The 15,649-nt window shown below is 40.1% G+C and overlaps 2 protein-coding genes across 2 annotated transcripts; one reads left to right on the top strand and one right to left on the bottom strand.

Moving 5' to 3' along the window:
• Window positions 1-821: 821 nt before the first annotated feature.
• Window positions 822-6,283, bottom strand: LOC103707367 (protein TRI1-like). Its single transcript, XM_008791820.4, has 2 exons — window positions 5,848-6,283; window positions 822-1,190 (listed from the first exon to the last, which is right to left on the bottom strand). The coding sequence occupies exons 1-2, from the start codon at window positions 6,163-6,165 to the stop codon at window positions 1,071-1,073; spliced, it is 438 nt and encodes a 145-aa protein (XP_008790042.2). The 5' UTR covers window positions 6,166-6,283; the 3' UTR covers window positions 822-1,070.
• Window positions 6,284-12,123: 5,840 nt separating this feature from the next.
• LOC120111081 (vegetative cell wall protein gp1) lies at window positions 12,124-14,059 on the top strand. The gene is made up of 2 exons (XM_039127481.1): window positions 12,124-12,930; window positions 13,709-14,059. Exons 1-2 carry the CDS (start codon window positions 12,205-12,207, stop codon window positions 13,781-13,783), a joined length of 801 nt encoding a protein of 266 aa, XP_038983409.1. The 5' UTR covers window positions 12,124-12,204; the 3' UTR covers window positions 13,784-14,059.
• Window positions 14,060-15,649: the final 1,590 nt, after the last annotated feature.

Below are 15,649 nucleotides of genomic sequence, written 5' to 3'. Positions count from 1 at the left end.
CAGGAGTTTCCAAAAACCAGCGATAGTCGAGACCTTCTTCATGCATTTGTGTTGTAAACAAATGGGCACAGAAACAAAAAAGAAGTAATGTTTGAAGAAACCAGCCATTCTGTTACACCATTATCAATAACTCTACAGAAGAGAGATTGGAGAGCAATCAATGCCTGATTGCCACAGTATGATTTCAGTAAGAAGCTTTTGACAAGTCATTTGCATGTGCATCTAGCGGAATCAAGTTGTAGCCTCCTGTCATTTTTTTCCTTTTTTCCCCTTGTTTAATGCTGGGATTTTTAATTGCAATTTAAAAAAAATTATCTCTCCTGTGTGGACATTGTCAAGGAACTACCTGTTGCACTGAATTTCAGCAAGCTCATGCCTGAAACTTACCGTTGGTTAAAAATGACTTCACAGCCATAATTCTTCGATAATACAATGATATCAGCAACTTTGTAAAAATGAAAAAAAAAATAAAGGAATAAAACATGGTCTGGTTTTGAAGCATCGACATATACATCTGCTTTTGCACATTACAACAACGAGAAGGTTATGAAATAACATAATGCCTGTGCTGCCAGAAAAAAAGAATCCTTGGAAGAAAAGCAACTCAGACAGCAAAGACTAAAAAGAAGTTCAGTTTCCAAGAGACCAAGACTGAAAAATTCATAAAGCTGAGTACCCGAGTGACTGAGCTCGGCACAGAGGATCCATGAATAGATACGTAATCAAGTTCACTTGCACGCATATACACAGCCGACTCATAGCATTGGTATGCTGAGAAACAAACAGTTAAAGAAGTAGACAGGACCACAAAATCTGGAGTCTGTAGCAGATACAGGGCAAAATATTAAACCACTACCAACCACGAGTAAGAAATACGCTAAACTAGATTACACAGTGTGACAATAGTTGTATTTCACCTGCTTTAATAATGAGAAACCAGGAGTCATTCATGTACATGTACAGAAACCAAATCCTCAGAAGATTTTTCATTTCAAAAAGTGAGGATCCTGCTTTAATAGTGACAAACCAGGAGTTATTCATGTACAGAAACCAAATCCTTAGAAGATTCTTCATTTCAAAAAGTGAGGATTCAGCAATCCTGAGATTTCAAGGAAGCCAACACGATCTCTTCCTCCAAATATTTTTTTCAGCATCTCATCACAAACTATTACCCTTTTGTTCTCCGGATCCTGTAAAAAAGAACACAAAAAACAAATGCACAATGACCTATGTCACTGAATTATAGGATTTGATGGAAGTACAAAGATTAACTAAATAGTAATCTAGAACGAACGACATACAAAGATTAATAAATGCTATATGAAAAACAAAGCTACAGAGCCTGTAACAGGAACGTTAGTAAGCAATTTACATAGCATGATAACTCATATAAACAATCTATCTTATCTGGATGCAACAACTGGTTTCAGTGTTAGACACAAGCAAGAGAATTCAGATCCTCCGATTTCTACAAAATAAACATGCTATGCTTTTGGATAATTATACATGCATATTTTGAGTTTACACTAATATTGAATGAGAGATAATTGATACCTTTTGGACAAAAATATTATAGCACTGACAGAGACAATCAATAGAACACTGATAATGAATTAAGACAAAATATGGCAAGTCAACCCACAAAAGAAACATTTAAGATCCTCTAAAAATTGTTTTTTTTTTGTTTTTTTTTTGTTGGGTTTTTTTTTTTTTTTTTTTTGGGGGGGGGGGGGGGGGGGGGGGGGGAGATGGGGGGTAACAATGGATTCCTCTTATATGAAATCAGCTTGTCTCATGAATAATCTATAAGAATCTTACAAGTACTGACATTAGTGTGGCAGTCAGTAATGTTAAGTTGCTACCTTGCTTATGTTGAAAACATTAGGTAAAATGCTAATAAATGCAGATGAAAAGGAAAATATTTAGAAGAATGGATGGATTCTATATGTATGCGTATTTATATATATGTGTATATGAATATATCCATAAATGTATATATGTACATATGCTAGTAAAAGTACATGTGTAAAATGCACATGTAAGAGGGGAGATATAATAAAATGTTACAACTAATTGTTACCTAATTATCAAAATTCATCAAAATCATATTACATAAGATAGTCTTGTTAGATTTATAGTTTGAAACTAAAAATGTTCGATAAATAATTATTGCATTACATAGGCTTGGATACTCCATTATACTATATTACAATTATCACATAATTGTAAGGTATATAATTATAACTACATTATAATTCATATTAGAATTGTAGTTTGGAGATCTGCTAGATCAAACAGTTAAAGTCAGCTATACTCTACATGGACAAGCAATCTTTCAAAAAGCATTACTTTTTAGAGAAATATCAAATTTCTTAGACTTCTTGGAAAGAACTCTACGAGATTTACAATTGATATCTCATTTTCCTTAATAGCATTCCAATGGTTTTTGGGGAAAAAACTGCCTGAAAGCTATACCTGTGCTCTAGTGATGATTTTCTTCTGATTTTTGTAAAGATATAACGTTTCACAAAGATGTTGTATTTCAATGATTTTGGACTCGCTCCTAAGATGGCTTCTAGAAAAAAACACTATATATATGTATATATATGTGTATATATGTATACATGTGTGTATATGTGTATGTGTGCATATGTAAATATGTGTGCATATCTATATATGTGTGTATATGTAAATATGTGTGTATATGTATAGAGAGAGAGAGAGAGAGAGAGAGAGAGAGAGAGCTGAATTTGGCTACATGAGTGGATCTCTTCTTAGATTCTGTCAGGTCCAGATTGAATGATGGAGGTTCGACATTGATGATCCAAGCTGTTGGATATGATCTATTACTTCTAAAATGCTTATATAAAAAAATCATGTGATTTGGAGACCCCGAGCATATGCATCAAGTGATTAAAATATAATTTAATGTTATTTATACTGTAGATTTTTTTTTTGACTTTTGATGCATACGCGAGGGGTATCCAAATCATAAGATTTTTGGTACGTAAGTTATTTAGAGACAGTAAATCACATCCAACAGCTTGAATCATCCAACAGCTTGTATTCAACTCCAGAGATGAATCGAAAAAGAATGGAGCCCCATCATCCAATCTAGACCTAACCGGATCTAGGTAGAGATCCACTAAGTGTAGCCAAGTCTCTCTCTATATGTGTGTGTCTGTATGCCTATGTCCTGTGTGTTTATATAGTAAGAGACTACAACAAGATTGATCAAATTTGAGGCTAGATTCAGTTTTATGAAATTTGAATATTGGAGTTCCAAAATGAAGATTCGAACCATCGAATGTGATCTCTTCAAACAACCTTTAAAACCAAAAGTAAATTTCCTTCCTTTGCTTGGGCAAGATAGGGATTGGGATGTCCCCGTTGGTTCAATTTACTTCTTTCTTATTTTTCATAGGGCAATCCATGGGAACTATAACCTTGTGGCGTAGCTGGCACGCCACACTCATGGCACACATGTCATGATGTATCTATGTGAGAGCATGGCGAAAAAACCAAAACTGGCACATATGGGTCACTATTCTTGACTTTTTAGTTTTTTTTTTTTTGGTACCAAGCAAATGTGTTTTAACCTAAAAAAGGAATATCACTTAAGATGTTTATGCAATCGTGTTTCCCTAGGCATCCTTGTATGTGGAAAGGAAATAAAATGTTATAGTCCTTCATAGTGGATTGGTAAATGCAATCTTTGAGCATGCTCCATTCTTATCCATTCTTGTCTACTCCAAGGGGAAAAATAGAGATTTTTGACTATCAAAACAATAAATTTGTATGGTGAACCACTCTTGTCTATTCTTGTTCCTTTGCTTCCAAAACATTTTAAGACCCTTTAGCCAAAGAATGCTTTAGTTGTTTCAACAATCGGCGAACCATTAGTAACTAGCCAATAGTTAAACCAAGGTGAAAGGAGCAAACCTTGAGAATGTACCGACTAGTCTGATGATCATGTAGACATGGAGATTCCAATAGCTCACGAGAAAGGGAAGCTCTTCTGCACCTCTCAACTCAATCTAGTCACTTTACATGAAGTGTTACCCCAATATTCTCTCTTAAAATCTACATGTTCTATGGGCATCCAAGACTTTCCACATTAGTGCAATGCTGCTTCACTAGGATCCATGGGTTTTCAAGTCCTTCATCATGTTCTATGGGTTCCTATGATTCTTAAAGTTATTGCTCAAAAAATCTTGTACTTAATGCTCCATCATGACCCATGGTTGTCTAATCTCTATCCAATTTATGGAGTGCATCAACACTAAACCATATTATTTTTAAGCTCTCTAATAAAGCGAAAATCCATCTGTTTCAAATTTGAACTGTTAAATTTTTAAGAATGATGTGTTTTGACACCTGATAATTTATTACATCCCAACAATAATTTAAGCTTCTTCACTATTAGATAGAACCTAGAGTTTAACAAGTTTAACAACAGAATCTATTCTTGTGCTTAGGCTTAATAAAAAATTGAGCAACCAATTATCATAGTTGATTTAAAGATAACATTTGATTCTATGAGGGATTGCTTTGTGTAATGGGCATCAGGAAGGAAAGGCATGGATAAACGGTACATTAAGATTTTCAAAAACATGTAACAATAATTTAAAAGCAGCTTTGAGAAGATATCAGCCAAGACTCATTGGGCTCACATCTCTATACATTCATTGAGTATTAACTTGTTATTGATAAACAAAATAATATACCACATATATATTATTAGACGGAAAACTAAATTTATTGACTTAAAAAAAGTTTAGCACTAAATTAGGATTATTCATAAAATTGCTGGGGAACAAGGACACAAAATTCAATAGAATACTACCAGAATATACAAATGTAGTTTTAGTACAGTTGAATTAGAAGAAACGTGCCAAACAAGATGAGCAAAGAATACAACGGAATGATTATATCAATATCTTGTATTTTTATATGAAAGAGAAAAGAAAAACATCATACCCAATAGAAACAAAGATGAGTGAATTACGTGAAAATAGCCTTTCTGATGCTGCACGGCCAATGCATTTCTTGACAACTTAAAGACAATTTTATGATACAAAAGGCCTGTAACCCTAGAACATTGAGCAAAAAGAGTCCAAGCAAATAAGAATAAGTATAACTAGATCTCCATATATTCAAACTACATAACCCAAAGTAAGGCCTTTAGGTACCAAGTAGCCTCTAAATCGATGGCTGGCTTGCCTGGGGCTCAAAGCATATCAGATAACTATTTCACTTAGAGGATTGGTTCAGGTTCACAACTGGCTATGAAAGTCCGCTAAATGACTCTGTAGAGCCTTATTGAATTGAATTCACTCTCCATTGGAGGCCCATGTTTATGCGAAAAGACTTGGGCTACAACAATGATAACATTGTTGGGAAATGTCTCGGGGGAGGAACTCTAAGGCCAACAGTACAATATTTTACTGAATGTATGCACAGAGGAAGTGCCAGAAAACATTTACGAATCTGCTGTCTCCGGAATTAACTTGCATAAAATTTCTCCAAGAAAACCTGATGACATTTTGCACATTACCAGCACCACATGTGTCACTAGCAAATGGCCTTAATTTGTTTTATGTAATAACCAAACCCCAAGCAAAAGCAAATTTTGCTTCAAAATTCAATCTTTAACCTCTCACTACATTCTCCCAACACTTGTACCCATTATCCAGCAATAAACAGTCAACTACACAAGCATAAGAAGCATCCGCGAGAAGTAATATGCAAGCAAATATTATCCAATTCTGAATACCAGATTGCACCATTAAAGATTATTCAAACTTAAAAAGAGAGAAGGGTTAGGAGAGAGAGAGAGAGAGGTACTTGGAGATTGTTCTCTTTGATGTAGGCCCATATCTGCTTGAGGGCTTGGGTGCGAGGGATCTCCTTGACGCCCAGCAGCACCTGGAGCTCGTGGGAGACGGGCCGGGGCTTGGTGATGCCCCTGGGCTGCCTCTTCTTCGCCGCCTCCGGTTCTGCCTCCGCAGACGTGGTCCTGGAGACCGCCGCCGCGCGCAGCACGACCGCCGCCCGCCATCTCCTCGACAGCAGCACGCCGGAGGGCAGCAGAGCCGGGCGGGGGAGCACGGCCGGCGCCGGCTCGCGGGTGATGCAGGCGGAGAAGCAGCTTATGGCCGCCATGGTCGGAGCTCCGCCGCCGACGAGAGCGCGAGAATCAAGGGTTTGGTGTTTGAGGGGGCGAGAAAGGAAGAGGCGCCTCAAATGCTCCCCGCCGCGATCATAAGGGATACAGACGTTGCTCCTATTAAACATATTATGAACTCGTAAATAATTATAGACCGTCCGATGAGGCAAACTTTTTGGCCGATTGAAGCGAAGAAATTGGACGGTCTTGATTGACGTGCGTCCATTATCGTGCATGAAGCTGCGGAAGGAGAGGAAATCATGAGTTATTATCGCTAGATTTTGGACTGCCTCGGCGACTTTTTTTTTATATATTTATTTATTTATTCAATTATCTATTTATTTGTTTCTTTATTTATTGCATGAGAAAAGTATTGAACAATTATTTTGTTGAGGGGCTCATTCCACCTCATCTATAAGATGAGCTGCAATCTTAGACATCAAACTAAGTATGGTGATACCTCCTTGAGAAAAATTTACGAGTTCGAACAGGTCTATCGTGAACCAGTCCAACCAGAAAAGCAACACGTGCAATAATAATTCTTTTATCCTCATCATTTTTCTTTTTATGTGTAATAGCAACAAGTATTAAGATGAATTTATTAGCAGTCTATGGCGAACTGGTCCAACTAATAATTTCTCCAGAAGCAGTGAGCTGATGTGCTTCTAGTGATCCCATCGAGAGGCGTTACTGGTATGTCCGGCATGCAGTGATAGTCTTGGACCCCTCCTCTCCGGCGGCTGTGCTCATGGGTGGTCCGGAAGAGTATTGCAAGCTTGATCAAGAAAATTTTAGTTTTGGTTGCTCGCTAGTACGGCTGTGGCCGTGTCGGGCTAAAGTTTGGGCTATGAGCCATTGTATTAAGGTTGGGCTCAGAGCCTTGTGGCTGGCCCACGTGTGGGCTTCCAATGTCGTCAGCTCTTTTGGGCTGGCTTGGGGTTTGTCGGGCTCTCCTTCACCGGCATCTCAGCCGTGTGAGGGTGAGGCGGTAAGGATGGCCCATCTTCTGAAGTATGTCGTGAGTCGTGACCCTTTTGTTGTCCCTTTTATCAATTTTGTCAGCTGGAGCTTTCACATTGTGAGGTTGGTGAATACAACAATACTTACTTTTAATGCATGATTATGGTTTCAAAGATCCAACATCCAATTACACTAGCTTTAGTGTTATGTACGAGGCCCATCAAAACTACTGCCCCATGTCGGGACTAGAGGTGGGCATTGGGCCTGGCCCGGCACGACCTGGCACGAAGCGGGCCGTGCCTCGTGCCGGGTCGTGCCAGGCACGGCCCGCTTGCTACAGTAACAGGCCGTGCTAAGCACGGCTCATAAAAAGGGGCCGAGCTGGGTTAAGGATTTTTAGCCCGCGGGCCGAGTCCGGCACGGCCCATAAGGGCCTGAGCTGGCACGATTCATGGACCAAGCACGGCACAGCCCGCGGGCCAGCCCGGAAGAGTTGGTTTGGTGTGGTGAGAATGAGGGAGGAAAGGGGTATTTATAGGACTTCAATTGTTTTCCCCAAAATACCCCTCAAATTAGCCGTTTTATGCCTGTTGGGAGGAGCAAAATGGGTAAAAAGCTATAAATAGCCGTTATGGGCCAAAAAAATAGCCATTATGGGCCACCCATAATGGTTATTTTTTTTGGATAGACGGGCCGTCTCATGCCAGGCACGGCCCGTGCCGGGCTCAGCATGGCCCGCCACCCCACGGGCCTAGGGTCATGCCGGGCTTAGCCTTTAGGTTAAGTGGGTCGTGCCAGGTACGGCCCGTTTAGTAACAGGCCGGTTCAGGCACGGCCCGTTTGGTCTGTGGCCCAGTGGACCCTGGGCCGGGCCCGGCCCAGCGCGGCCCGATGCCCATCTCTAGTCAAGATCCAAGTAGTTCGTACATGTTTATAATTACTTAGGACCCTTTGGTTAGTAAAAAAAAATCTCTTCTTTCATTAAAAAAAAAAGAAAAAATTTTGAGGACATTAAAAAAAACTACTTTTTTACTCATTTAAAATTGGAAAGCTGTTAAAATCCATGATAAAGTTTTTTCTTTATTATGGATATAATAAGTATTTTATTAAATTTTCTAGAAAAATAGATGCACAACTAAATATAAGCGACTTTTTTCATGATCAACCAAATATGCCAAAACTATTTTCTTACGCATCATATTTTCAAGAATTATCTTTTCAAAAAAAATATTCCGTAATTTTTTTTTTTAATGAACCAAACATGTCCTTAGTGCATATATTTCCTTATCTAAAGAGCCAAACATTTACAAAATTCTTTAAAAAGTCTACAAATTTAGCAACAAAGCTAGATGGCAATATTCTGCAAAAAGATCTACAATGATCCCAACCATTAGAGTTGTAGCATGGTACATAATTTAACCATTTATTGTACATAATACAGAGAGAGATTTCATTGGCCAAACCACTGGGCAAGGAGTTTTCGAGTAGAACAACCGTTCCCTCAAACTCTCTCCTCTTGCATGGTCTTCTCCTCTTTCTAAGAGGCTGACTTAGAGGTGATTGAAGGTATGCAAAGCTTCTAAGTGCTGCATAACTGCTTGAGGATATAACAAGCCCGTGGCACCGAACTAGCTTGTGAACAAATTTATGGACATTGAATACTATTTAACTGATGCATGACAACTAAAATTATATAGTTAAAAAGAATATAAACATTCTTTAATAAACTTTAAGGAAATTGAGGGATATATTTTTAAATTATGGCTATTGTTTCATCTTCTATAAATGGTAGGTTGTACATTAACCAAACCATACTATAGAATGAACCCACATGGAGCTCCTTGCTCAAAAAATAAAAAGTACCTACATGAAAATGTTCTTTGGAAATATATTTTGATGACGCATCAATGTAAAGTACCTCAATTTTAACATATATTAATTGAAAAGTCTAATGACTCATAGAATAGCATTGATTGTCCAAAAACATTCAATTTTTTTCTCACAAGTCATTGATTTTTTTTTTTTGACAGACAACCATTATTGTTATTTGGAAATCTCACAAACTATTAATTTCTAACATGCTTATGTCGATTAGGTACTGCATGCAATTTACATTGCTTTTTGATCAACTGTATATGTACGATTTTAAAGAGATATTGCACTTGATTAACATCAAAGTGGCTATTTCATGCCATCACATGACAATTGGTTTGGAAAAAGTTGGGATAAAAAGCACTATCAATTGTTAAATCAAATATACAACAAATATGGTTCTGATATTCTATACCATATAACCTAAAAGAAATTATGCAAGCTTGGAAATAATATTCTATTATTATCATAAAGTATACAATACATAACCAATGAAATTTAATATTGATCATGCTTAGTCTGTACATCAATTAATGGTCTAATTGGCCAACCTTTTTTGTTTTTTTAATCATTTTGTACTTTGTATTTACTTTGACCTTTTAGTATGGTGTGCAGTCCTTCTATGTGTAGAACATTGGCTCCAGCATCCAATGAGTGCACTTGATTGTTGTTCTCCCAGTCCAGTTGGAACAGAAGTAACCAACGGGACCGACCTCTAGGATTCGAAGAGCTAGTTCAGCTCTCCACTGAGCCCTGTAATTGGCTTCCAAGACCTCGGGACACAGAGACTAGGGTATATATGATGACCTTAGTTTAAAATAATGTACTTTTAAAAATATGGAACGTTGTTGATGATAAGTACCTATTTTAATTTCAAAATTTATTTGTGATACAACATAAACCAAAGTGAAAAATAAAATAGATTTTATTTTATTTTAGATTCTAATATAAGTAATATATAAAAAAATTAAATTTAAATGATAATTCTTTTATCAAAAAATTGAAGATAATTCAGTATATGAAAATTTTAAGAAGGTTGTAACTATTTATGATCATACATAATGCATGCATATGAATCAGCTTCAAGTCACTTTGGTCATGTTGGGCTTTATTAGCACCATCTAGAGTGAAACAAGCATTAATTTTTAAGTAAATCCCTCTGTTTTTTATAATTTAGTGATATTCTTTATTTTGTATTGATTTCATTAATTTCCTTATGGGAACAATTGATGGTGAGACTCCTTTTCTTCTTTTTTTTTTGGGAGGAATGTTTTTTATTCAAAGTTTAGTTTTCTGAGATAGAATTTTGTGCGTTTGATTGCGCATGGAATATCCCATGAGGAATAAAGACAATATTATATAGTTGGAGGGATAAGTTCATACTTCAAAGGTGAATGAAATTGCCTTTCTTCTTTTATTAAAACAAAGGCCAAGTATGAAGAGAACAACGCATTAAAGAGGTCAGAGACAAAATAGCAATTAGATGGAAAAATAATTCTGTTAGGATCAAATAGAAATGTCGTCTTCAACTCCACAATTTTTACATTGATCAGATAAGTCTGTTCATCCCAGGTTTAAGTCTGCTTGGAAAGATCAAAGATATCCCTCATTTAGGGGTGATATTCCCCACTTATTCTCCAACAGAAGGATATAAGAGGTTTCACCATGGCCCCCCACCTCCTTGTGTCTTTGTCCTTGACATAAAATTCATTCTTCGACAACCATTTAAATGCTGAAATTAAGAGATATTAATTGCTCAGTGCCCACATACATAATAAACTTTAGAACTTCTGGATCTCCTCAGCATATTACTTGTCCATCAAGTCTCGACCGCTACATTGATGGTGTATTAACAAAAATCTTATGATATATTAGTTTATATTGATCAAGATAGTTCTGAGTTTGAATTGATAGATAGAACTGATGTCTGAGTTTGAACAGGAGAAATGACGCATGCCTTTAGACGTCAGACAATTTGACACCAAAAGAGCGAGAATTTAGTGAATTAATGAATTAAATTTCATAAATTATACCAAGTTGGCATCCCAAGCTCTTTCTGAGCTACTCAATATATGATAATTGATATGTGATCTTTCAAGAAAAAAAAAAGAGACACCCGACTGCACCTTTTAGATTTCTTTCAGAAGATAATGTTTAACTGAACCCTGAAAGATTTTTTTTTTTTCCCCCACGAACTCCAAGAAATCTCGAACGTCCACCCGCAACGGTAACAAGACATTTTTCCTGGAGTACTATTCTACAGCTGAAATTCCGGTAGGTACGCAAATATATATTAGATACCCGTGAAGAAAGCCCCAACGGCTAGAAAACCAGTTCATAAGTGGTAGGTACACCGTACACCCCCATGCACATCCATCCGGAAAATTTGACCGTTGAACCAATCAGGCAGCCCGCTCCCCCGGGCATTCCTCCACCAATCACCAGGTCCACCCATCCAATGCACCTCTCGAGAGAGAGAGACAGAGAGAGAGTAAGTTCTCTACGATCCAATCCACTCATCCAAGGCTCTACAGTTTCTTTGAAGAAACCCAACGCATACTCAAGTTGGTGATTAGTGGAACAGTATCTGAGTTCCTGAGCAACATTATCTATCTTTTCATGTACTGCAGCAATGTTTGGTTACCATGTAAAACTTATAATCTAACTAATAAAAAAGTGATTTGTAGCAGGATTCATGGGTCCCACATGGTAAGATGGTGCCTGGATTCGGTGAATTTAAGTTCTCTCTAGCTAGCCTCACGGGAGCCGTAAACTGTGAGCTTTTTTAAAGGCTTCGAAGATGGAAGGGGGTTTCCGAGCATGCGATGGTGCATCCAAGAGCGGGTGATAAATTTTTTACGAGGCACAGTAGAGTGATGTCTCCCGGCCCCAAACGTCCGACACGGACACACAGGCCAAGCTGGCGCCACCGAACAGTGTCCATCTGGCCGGACGCGTCCTGCCGACCGGAATCGTTCCGTTGCGAATGCCACTCGCCCACGCCCATGTGCCCCTTGGACCCCACCGCCAGTCTGTGATCCGGCGCCAGATACCATCACCCACCGCGTCTATTGCTCGCTTCTGTTCGCCACACCGCCTCTATTTATTTCTCTTCCCCGCTTCCACTCCCCCCACTACTCCACTCCTCTCTCTCTTCTCTCTTTCTTCTTTCTCTTTTTCCTTTTTCTTCTACTACGAGCGAAATGGATCGCCGAGCCATTTTGTGCATCGCTCTCCTGTGCATTGCCGCCTCCAACGCCACGGCCCAAGCCCCCGCGGCAGCCCCCACCACCACCCCCGTCTCCGCCAAGGCCCCGGCCGCCGCCCCCACCAAGCCCACCACCCCCGCTCCCACCAAGCCCACCACCCCAGCCCCCGCCGCCGCTGCCACCTCCCCCGCCGCCGCTGCCACCTCCCCCGCCCCCGCCTCCGCCCCTCCAACCCCCGCCCCCACCAAGGCCCCGGCTAAAGCCCCCTCCAAGGCCCCGGCTAAAGCTCCGGCTAAAGCCCCGACCAAGGCCCCGGCTAAAGCTCCGGCCAAGGCCCCGGCTGAAGCTCCGGCCAAGGCCCCTGCCGCGGCTCCACCGACCAATACCCCGCCGACAGCCGCCCCGGTCTCTTCACCGCCGGCGCCCGTCCCGGTGAAGTCCCCGCCCACCCCTCCCCCTAAGCTGTCGCCCCCTGTGCCGGCCCCAGCCTCTCCTCCCACCATCCCGGCAGCGCCGGTCCCCGCCGTCGCCCCGCCGCAGCCATCGGAGGTTCCCGCGCCGGCGCCGAGCACGAAGAAGTCCAAGCCGAAGAAGAAGAAGAAGAAGGGCGCCGCTCCAGCCCCGGCTCCGGTGGCCTCCAGCCATCTAGCGCCGCTGGCATCCTCGCCGTCCGGCAGCGACGCAGCTTCCCCCGGGCCCAGCGTCGCCGCCGACGAAACGGTATGGCCTTCCTCTCTCTCTCTCTCTCTCTCTCTCCCCACCCCTCCCCACCACCGCTTCACGGCGCTAACTTGCGCCATTAGCCGTTGGATTCGGAAGGGCCGCTTCTTCTGGCGCATTTTAGCGATCTCCGGAGATCACCTGATGTGCGCCGGATTCCCGCGTCGATCTCCCGCGAGAAAATTTAGCCGTTAGGATCCGCTTAGAACAAAATATAACATGCTAACGTACCGAAATTTCTATGCGAAAACGCCAACCTCCGTCCCCTGCCATACTCGAGCGGTAAGATGGCTCTCAGAGCCACCATTAACGGCAGATCCGACGTCCGCATTAAAATATTTACGCGGACATCCATCACATTCGTCCCCGAACCTATCCCCTCCATGTCACATAAAGCAATCTTTCCCGTTCGACATAAGCAGAAGACCTCGAGATTCGCGGCATCAATTTTTACCGGTACCCTTTGGACACGCGGCTGTGGTTCATTAAGCCACGTAGCGTCCCGCTGTTGTCATCCTAGTAACATGCCCAGGATTATTTACCCATATAGTTGGAAATCGAGCGTGGGCTACGGAAAAGGTCGGGTGGCAATATCAGAAACACGGGTGCCTACAAGCCAAGGTAGAGACAACAACAGCAGGGTTACCATCACCAGCTGTTCCCTGTCCTTCTCTGTGGGCTCGTCTTTATATCTATTTAAGTACACATTTAGTTAAAGTTAATCACATGATTACTGATTAATATGATTATTTTTGTGTGTTTTTTTTTTTTAATGCAGAACGGAGCTGGGACATTGAAGCAGATGCTGATCACGGGATGGGCTCTTTTGCTGGGCATCGCCATGTTTGCTTAGATCCGAAGCCATGATATAGAAATAATCTCTCTGTCTTCTATGTATTTCTTTTTCTTTTTGTCCTTATTCTCTTTGATCTTCTTTATGTTTGTGGTGGTCCATCTCTTGTTCTCTTGCCTGATTGGATGGGCCAGGGCTGGTCCTGGTTATACATTCACTTAGATTCTTTTACTTTTATGAGGCGAGGCTTGTACGTAAGATGATTGATTTTATTTGATAATTTATGAGGTTGGTTGCATCCAATTCATAATTGGCTATGTCTCATGATTGGGACCATCTCATTCCTATGTTAACCCCATCATGTTATGGTTATATGCGTTCATGGGTGTTATAACTTAGCAGCCATTCTGTAAGAATTTTTATACTTACGCACTTGAGAATCTTCTCCTGAGAGTAGTATGGTTATAAACAATGGAGTAGTTGGCACACAGCTCATTCCCTGCTAAAATTTTATGAGTTGCAGCTGGTGCTGCTGGGTACGAACTTTGGCTAATTAATTGATGAAGGCACCAAACTCTGTCCTTCATTTGAAGATGTAACAATTTGAAATTGTTCCAAAACTCCCAGATGTTATTTTTTAGTGTTTTATAGGCTACGGTGGACTCCGAAGCCCATGGCTAGCCTAAAGCATCAGTTTATTTCTACGCTAGCAGTAACTCAGCACCACCTTTTTGTTGTTTGGTTTTACGAAAAAAAAGTTTTAAGTCATGACACGTTGATGAAGCTTTTATATCTGCTGTCGGCAGCTTCAACTTCTAATCCTTCTCCGAATCTGCAACTTTTCACCTTTGGTGGTTTTGTTTTACTTTTAATTTTGCTTCCTATATAATCTTCTTATACTTCTCTTAATAAAACTGGCGTTAGAAGAAAAAAAGCAAAGCTATCAGAGATGTTCGACATCATAATACGGCTAATTAATTGCCATAGTTCTGATGTTCTATACTTGTATGCTATGATGCTATTAAATCATTATTCCAACCAAATGGGAAGAAACTGAAAGACTGGAATCTGATGAATTCATAGAAGGAAAGGTTGAAAGAAACTTAAGGTCCTGCAACCTTGATTGTTTTGGTATTTGCAGGAACCCGGAACCCTAAACAGCAAGCTATGACTTGGTGAATCTTTACCTAGCATTAGTTGACTTTATTAATTGTAAGTAGCCCACTTGTTTCCTTGCAGAACCCAAATGATACCTGTTCGACGATTTGCTTGGGTCTTGTTTTCACGTACTTTGGCATTATTATATGAATATCGTCTCAGGGTAACCTAGCACAAAGCTTTCTGTTTATCAGACCATTCACCAAGTCAATCGAGGATTTGACAAATTTAAATGCATTTTGGTTTCCTGACTTAGATAAGCTTCTTTTTTTTTCTCTTCTTTTTCTGCTGGTGAGCTGAAAAGGCTCTTCAGGATGCGATCGGAAGGCATCTTCTTTTTCTTTATTCTGGATGAATGAATAAAGCTCAAGATTCCTTGTTTGAAGTATGTCTATTAGACAAAGTGAAACACAACCAATGTGATGAATGTATTTTAGTTCAGAATCACATAAAGCCACGAAACATTTCATTCTTTGGATGATGCTAATCCTTAAACTGAATAGTAAACACCAGAATTCTTAAACTGAAGAAAGAAGTTTGATCATTATACCAAATATTCAAATGCATATAAATGATGACAAGGAAGTTTATAAGTGAGAAACTATCAGGGGAACATGATCATGTCTCAACTTGATTACATGAAATATTTGACCAACAAGAAGAAGTGCAAAAATTGCAGTTTAATTACATATCACAGCTGACATAATTAAATGAAGCATAGCACACAGAGAAGCCAACTTATTATAGAAATGCCGTCAACTCTGATGA

Source organism: Phoenix dactylifera, chromosome 6, assembly GCF_009389715.1.
Source record: "Phoenix dactylifera cultivar Barhee BC4 chromosome 6, palm_55x_up_171113_PBpolish2nd_filt_p, whole genome shotgun sequence".
NCBI classification, from domain to species: Eukaryota; Viridiplantae; Streptophyta; class Magnoliopsida; order Arecales; family Arecaceae; genus Phoenix; species Phoenix dactylifera.
The sequence above is the reverse complement of the archived record's forward strand: the minus strand, read 5'-3'. Positions and strand labels throughout refer to the sequence as shown.